Here is an 8,052-nt window from a genome sequence, read left to right on the forward strand (position 1 = left end):
TACCCCTCTCTCTCCCCCCCTGTCTTCCCATGCTCTCTCTTCCCCCTCTCCCCCCCCTCTCGTCTCTCTCTCTTCCCCCCTTTCCCCCCATCTCTCTCTCTTCCCCCTCTCTCTCTCATCCCCCCCTCTCTCTTGCACCCCTCCATATCCCGCCTCTCTCTCTTTCCTCTATCTCTCTCCCCCTCTCTCTCTCTCTCTCTTCCCCCCTCTCTCTTTCCTCTCCCCTCTCTCTCTACCCCTCTCTATTCCCTCTCTCTCCCCCCCTCTCTCTTCCCCCTCTCTCTGTTCCCCATCTCTCTTCCCCCTCTCTCTCTTCCCCGTCTCTCTCTTCCCCGTCTCTCTTCCCCGTCTCTCTTCCCTCTCTCTCTCTCTCTCCTATCTCTTCCCTCGCGTTCTCTTCCCTCTCTCATTCTTCCCTCTCTTTCTTCCCTCCCTCTCCCCCCCCCACTCTCTCTTCCCTCTCTCTCCCCCCCCCCCTCTCTCACCCCTATATCGCCCCCTCTCTCTATCTTCCCCCTCTCTCTCTTCTCCTCTCTCTTTCTTCTCTCTCCCCTCTCTCTCTCTTCCCCCTCTCTATTCTCTCTCTTTCTCTTCCCCCCTTCTCTCTCCCCTCTCTGTCTTCCCCCTCTGTTTCTTTTTCCTCTCTCTCCCCCTCTCTCTCTTCCCTCTCTTCTCTCTTCCCTCTCTTCTCTCTTCCCTCTCTCCCCTCTCTTCTCTCTCTCTTCCCTCTCTCTATCTTCTATCTCTTCCCTCTCATTCTCTTCCCCCTATCTCTCTCCCCCTCTCTCTCTTCCCTCCCTCTCCCTTCCCTCTCTCTCTCTCTCTTTCTTCTCTCTCCCCCCTCTCCCTCTCTCCTCCCTCTCTCTCTCCTCCCTCTCTCTTCTCTCTCTTTCTCCCCCCCCTCCCTCTCCCCTCTCTGTCTTCCCCCTCTATCTCTTTTTCCCCTCTCTCCCCCTCTCTCTCTTCCCTCTCTCCTCTCTTCCCTCTCTTTTCCCTCTCTCGTTCTCCAAACTCTTCCCTCTCATTCCCCCCCCCTCTCTCTCTCTCTCCAATCTCTCTCTCTCTTCCCTCACTCTCCCTTCCCTCTCTCTCTCTTCTCTCTCTATTCCCTCTCTCTCCTCTCTCTTTTCTCTCTCCCATCTCTCTCCCCCCTCCCTCTCTTCTCTCCCTTTCTTTCTTCCCTCTCTCTCTTCCCTCTCTCTCTTCACCCGCTCTCTTCCTCTCTCCCCCCTCTCTCTTCCCTCTCTCTCGTCCCTCTCTCTCTCCCCCTCTCTCTTCCCTCTCTCTCGTCCCTCTATCTGTGATGACCTCAAGGTGAATAACTCTACACCGAGTTCACTATATGAACCACTGATGTATCAGTTTAAATTGAAGCTGTGGGTGATCCTGTCGACAAAGTCAGCTCAATAAAAGTCTATTGAAAAATCTTATGGGACAGGTGGAAAATTATCAGTTGAACAGTGACTGCATCCAATTGGATGCAGTCATGATTTGGGTATTCAGAATATTCAAAGAACACAAGAAGTTCTGTGATTGGACATATTATTATTATTATTATTATTACAGTATTTATAAAGCGCCAACAGTTTGCTCAGCGCTGTACATTACAATGGAAGACAGAACATGCGACAGTACGATAACAATACAATGTGATACATGAGGGGTTCGAGGGCCCTGCTCTACGGTATATGAATGCCACAATCTGCCTTTGTCCACTCACAGAACACCTTGCATTTTTGGAAAATATTACGAGATGTTTTTTAAATGTGGGAGGTTTCACAGTGAGTGTTCCCATGGGCTCAAGCCCGACTGCAGTTTTACCAATGCAGTTTATCACCATCAGAGGCTGTATGTAAGTAACCATTTTCAAGAAATAAGAAGCAGCCACCAGTGGGGCACTTATCAATAAAGGTACCTTATTAGTACATAGCAAATGTCTCAATAACGTTTTTGTCCACAATTATACTGTATTTCAACATATACAGGCCACAGCTTATGACTGAGAGCCTTTCACTCCAATTAGCTCTCAGAGTGAGACTGAGTGTAACTTCAGCTCCTCACCCCCTGCATTCTGAAAGCTCAGACAAGCTGTATAAATTCTGCATTTTAAATGCCTGTAGAGAAAAAAACACTTCAGATAAACAGGTAAATGGATTTGTTTCATCACTGTGTATCACCTGAGGTCAGTTACTACACAGGGTATATGTTAGAGTTTACAAAAAGAAATAATTGAGAACACTTCCAGCAATATGTCATGTTCAAGTTGATGAGCAACATGTTCTGCATACATGTGTGGTTGGAATGCACCTCAAAAGCAAGTCAGCAAATCCCATTGACTGTGATTGAGCAATACAAATAGCAGTTTAGAAGATATAATCAACTTTACATTATGCTGTGTTTTTTGGACAAAGAAAGTCCTTTTAAAGCATATTTGAATTGCGGGTCAAATGCAACATTTTCTTGTCAAATGCTGTATTTGTCTAAAATGTATGTCGATATGAGTCCTGTTAATTTATCCCAACTTCTGTTTCGCTTACTATTGCTAGACAGCTTGATGTGCCTGTCAGTGTGAAGTAAAATAAAAAATGCTATGTACAATAAAATAAGGAATTTGTTTATGGAATAGTATTATTACACTGTCCAACAGAGAGCAGGTACTTCCACAAAAAGGGCAACAATGGCCAGTATACATAGTCCTGTATGTATAGGTTTCCTTTATTTCATAAATCACATATGTACTTATACCAGAGTCCTCCTTTACTTTAAAACATCTTAATATTCATGGCATGTGATTTAGTTTGTAATCCATTTGAAAGCATCCTCTTGCCGTTTTTATGCTTACTGTAATAACTGTAATTACTGTTATAATGACAACATTCAACTGTATTTTCATTTTTATAGTACTTGCTTCAACTTGCATTGGCCTTTTTTGACTAATATTCTTACATTACATTTTAAAAGTAATTTTACTTTCTCAGTATGGTGTTGACCGGGTGTAAGCGACTTGCAGAAGCAAGATTATTGTTCATACCTTGGATTTGAAGAGACTGGTCTCGTAACTCTTTTTGATCCATCATAATGGGCATATCGGGCAATTGTTCCAATAGAGCAGAGTGAAAATCTCAGAGTGGAATTTCTTATATTGTTTTCTAACTTTTTTGTCTCTGTGAACCAGATGCAGCAGTATGGCTGCAGAAAACAAAAAGCATGCACATTTATAAAGCACAGTAATGTGCTTAGAATCTATTTTAAAACAGTAATGCAAACTGTAATGCAATAAAACAGTTGGTCAAATGTGTCTTCATTTTCAAACTTGCTCTTGAAACATGATGGAATTTGGATTTTTAAAAAGGTGTATTTTTTTCCTATATTAGAATGTTGAAAGTTATAGGAGTGTCAGCATGGAAACAAAGCACACAGGGAAAGTGGGGGCAAAGGTCTAATCTGAAGCTACTCATATTTTATATTGTTTAGCTTTGAACATCTTTAAATAGCTTCCAGGATCCCTTTACTGAACTACTATATGTAATACTGGCCATACTCTGTATAATTTTTATAGCTGCCACAAGATTATTACTCCTTGTGATAAATAGCCTAGGAATAAACTGACAAACAAACAATAAACAGTGTGATGAATCAATGGAAAAACAATAAAATTGACCTCTTAGGCCAGACTGTCTGGGGTGGGGGCAGGCTGTTTTTTATGGACTGATGAACCTTTGAAAATAAAATTAATTATAGTGTTCCATAATCTGAATCAAACATATGAATAGGATATTCAAATATTATAGATTTTAATACATTTTCTTTATGCATTCTTTTATTTGAACCTGTTATGTTCAATACTAACACATACAATTATATATATATATATATATATATATGTATGTATATGTATTTTGAATCTGGTGATTATGAAGTGTTGCATGTTTATAGTCAATTTATGGAAAAAAATGTGCTTAGCGAATGTCTCATCATTCGTGCAAATGTAATGGATAATACCCGTAATGTTTGTAAAATAGTTTCTTTGTTGGTTTTTGCCTGATTAATATATGTGCACAATTGGGGGCGGTACCTAGAGACAACTTCTTTTAAAGGGGGCTTCCAGATTCCAATAAGCTCCCCATCCACAGACCTCGTATCCTTATTAACAAGGCAACAATGAGCTTTGCCTGGAAATGTGCCCCCTCCCATGTTGAGGGCATGTGGCTTGATATGGTTTGGGGTGGGGGGGGTGGAGAACAAGCTTGTCACCTCCTTTCCTGGCCACCCAAGCTGCAGGCTTATATAAGCATCTGGTATGGATTTTTGGGGGACCCTACACTTTTTTTCTTGTTTTTTGAGGGGGTTCCCCCTTATAATCCATGCCAGACTCAAAAGGACTATGAGCTATATTTCACTTAAAATCAGCTGTTAGTGAAAACTACATTTACCAGGTGAAAGTCAACAGATAAGATCTTTATTACATGTCTCTTCTGCAATAAAAAAAACATACCTGCCTGTTCACAATCTTTAGCAGAATGCACACACATGTGCAAGTCACTTTATATTTCAAGTATGGTGCCAGCATGATGAATGACTCCCACACATGCATAGCAGTATTGAAAAGGATGAATGAACTAACCCTTGAACTAACCCTTACTCTTTTTTTGCCCTTTCAGGCCCAAACTGCTTCGCAGGAACAACTATTATCCCAGCAGGGATTGAAGTTAAAGTGGATGACTGTAATATCTGCCACTGCCACAACGGAGACTGGTGGAAGCCAGCACAATGTTCAAAGAGAGAGTGCCATGGAAAACAAACCCTATAGATACAATGTGCCTATATTGTGTGGCTGAAGAATTGCCTTCATATCCAAACCTACGGACAAGACAAGACCTCAAATTGGAAAAAATACCAAACACGGCAGACAGCAGCAGACAGGATACAGACACAAGAAAGAAGATTCACCATGTGCAAGGGTTGAATTTTACTGTTTTACCAAATCCATCAGGGCAATGTAGATAGCACAGAACTTCTTTAAGTTTGGATCACGTAATGTTCTCCTCTGGGGACAAGTTCAGATCTTTGACAGGGTGTAACCAAACAGAACTGAGACTTTCCAGTGTGACACCGTGAGGAAATGTTGGTTCCATTCCATCGATTACCACTTAGTTCACTTGACATTTTTTTTATCTCACTGTTATTTTCCTGCTACTTTTTGTTACCGTTGAATTATTTACAGTATGTATGCCAACCAATCAGAAGTGGACCAACATCCAGTTCTGTATGTTCGAGAAAATAATTCTCTTTAACAGGTAGCCAGTGCTGATGCCAAGTAAAAGTCCAAACAAAAAAAGTAGTGCCAATAAAAAAAAAAAAAAAAAAAAGTTGGAGTTGAACATTAAGAAAACCGAGCAAAACAAGTATAAGAATTCAGGTAACAAGAAAGTGTAGGCTGAAGAAAGCATATACGTTCATTACTTGGTGCCAAAATAATCATGTTACTGCATCTTTCTACAAGTAAGAAGTAAAGTGTATACAGCAGATTGGATAAAATAATTAGTTGCTGTCTTTGTGCAGAATTGTACCTGGATCCAGTTAAATTCTCGGTATTTCTTTTATAAACTGTCAAGTCTAAAGCTAACTCCATGCAACATTTTTTTTAAGCCCTATTGAAATCACATAAATAGATATGCACATTTTCCTGTTACAGAAGTTTTGTGGGGAGTCTAAATAAGACTGCGCTGTAATGGTACTGGTGGGACATACTGCACTTCAAGTGTGTGTGGGGAAATGTCTTTTGTTACTCAGCATTGCCAGCACAGGCCACTGGAAAAGTATTTTCATGGCAAAAATCAGTCACAAATTACAACTCGCAGAGGCTTAGGTCTATACAATAGGTACACAGGTATTAGACTTCAATTGGGCCTTAAGCCAGCCATACATAGATCGAAATCCAGCCAGTTCAGCAGAGACCGGACAAATTTCGATTCATATATGGGCTGGCTGGTAGTACACAAGTTGTGTCATTCGATCAACTTGTGTGCAACCAGCTTGTGGAGTTGTTCTTAAATTAGTAAAAGTTAAAAAGAGTCATTCACACATTTCCTTGGCGTTTTATTTGAAATTAAGGAAAATTTAAATATTTTGTTGTAGAACAGCACCTTACGGATAATGCACTGCCTTTGTGCTTGCATCTGCTTATATCACCAGACACCAGAGCCCAAGATGATAAAAGAAAAAACCAAGCTGTTCTCCTTTTGAAGTAAAAGTTAAAGTGCAAGTACAGTCAAAAGCTTTTTCTTTGTTTTGGATAGTGTGGACCAGCCTCCCCTTTTGGAGATATCCCTAAGATCCTGTCCCATTGGCAGTGGTCTCCAAGATGAGAAGCAAGGAAAAATCACTTAAATGCCACCCAACCATTCCAACCCTAGAGCATTCTGAGTGGCTGATTTGGTCTGTACTAGATGTATAGTATAAAAACCAAAAGTGTGACACTTATGATGTTCTAAGTAAGGTAATGGACAGACGTCAATTGGCTTAAATCATGATTGCCACAGGAGATAACAAATTCAACAACTTGCCACAGTAGGGGCTTTGTGATCACCCTTTAAAACGATAAACAATTCAGTTAAAAGAAACAAATTTCAGCTCACTCTTGGCTCTTTATTCCTTTATTGCAGCTTCACAGAGCTGGCAAAAGTGTGTAAAAAACACATGAAATTATGGTTGGCCTGGATTTTTAACTTTGTTATGTGATTCTGCAATAAAGAAAAAATAATCAAAGTGCCTCAGAACTTGTTTCTTATAACAGGGAGGGCTCTACAGTGTTGCTGAGGAAAGAGAAGGGGGCAAATTTCCCTTACATATAGTTATCAATAAACATGTCCTTCCCCATACCCATAGTATTTTTTTACAACACCTTAAATGAACTCTTAATACAAAAAGGTACACAGTATTCAAAGAAAATGTACAACGTCATTGCTCACCTATGAAAATTCTAGCTGTCTGGTCAATACCAATTCAAAGACTACCCTACTTTCTGTATCATTCTCCTGGAATAAACAGACTGAGAATACCAATTGGTGTTTATAAAGGAGGTCAAAAATGGCAGTAAACAGATTTCTATCAGTGCAAGGTTCCTTTAACCAGTTGCCCCTTAGCTATGAAACTGAGCACTTGACCTTGATCATTAACCCTTAAATTGGCTTTGTCATAAAAAAAAACTAATAACTATAAACTGCTGATACCTAGAAGTTCCTGGGCATACAGTTGCAAGAAAAAGTATGTGAACCCATTGGGATTACGTGGAATTTTGCATGAATTGCGCATAAAATGTGCTCTGAACGTCATCTAAGTCACAACAATAGAAGAACACAGTCTGCTGAACATAATACTACACAAACGTTAGATGTTGCCATGGTTTAATTGCACATAACATGTAAACATTCACATTGCAGGGAGGAAAAAGTATGTGAACCTTTGGACTTAATAACTGGTTGACTCTCCTTTGGCAGCAATAACCTCAACCAAACGTTTCCTGTAGTTGCAGATCAGACCTGCACAACGATCTGGAGTCATTTTGGACCACTCCTCTTCACAAAACTGTTTCAGTGTAGCAATATTCTTGGGATGTCTGGTGTGAATCGCTCTCTTAAGGTCATGCCACAGCATTTCAATCGGGTTGAGGTCAGGACTCTGACTGGGCCACTCCAGAAGGCGTATTCTGTGCTGTTGCAGCCATTGTTTTGTTGAATGACTTGTATGCTTTGGGTCATTGTCCTGTTGCATCACCCATCCTCTGCGGAGCTTCAGTTGGCAGACAGATGGTCGTACGTTTTCCTGCAAAATGTCTTGATAAACTCTGGAATTCATTTTCCCATCAGTGACAACAGTCCGTCCAGCCCATGAGGCAGCAAAGCAGCCCCAAACCATGATGCTCCCTCCGCCATGTTTCACAGTGGGGATGAGGTTTTGATGTTGGTGTGCTGTGCCTTTTTTTCTCCACACATAGTGTTGTGTGTTCTTCCCAAACAACTCAATCTTGGTTTCATCTGTCCACAGTATATT

General features: G+C 40.8%; 1 protein-coding gene across 1 annotated transcript in view; it reads left to right on the forward strand.

The window, feature by feature from the left end:
• The window catches only part of VWC2L (von Willebrand factor C domain containing 2 like), a 266,691-nt gene extending 259,923 nt beyond the window's left edge, over nucleotides 1-6,768 (forward strand). Inside the window, exon 4 of the mRNA XM_089672319.1 lies at nucleotides 4,662-6,768. Coding sequence (XP_089528445.1) covers nucleotides 4,662-4,810 — 149 coding nt within the window. The 3' untranslated portion in view covers nucleotides 4,811-6,768. The remainder of the gene's footprint in view (nucleotides 1-4,661) is intronic.
• The last annotated feature ends 1,284 nt before the right edge of the window (nucleotides 6,769-8,052 follow it).

Source organism: Staurois parvus, unplaced genomic scaffold, assembly GCF_062004578.1.
Source record: "Staurois parvus isolate SC_StPar_1 unplaced genomic scaffold, SC_StPar_1.0 ptg000011l, whole genome shotgun sequence".
Lineage (NCBI taxonomy): Eukaryota > Metazoa > Chordata > Amphibia > Anura > Ranidae > Staurois > Staurois parvus.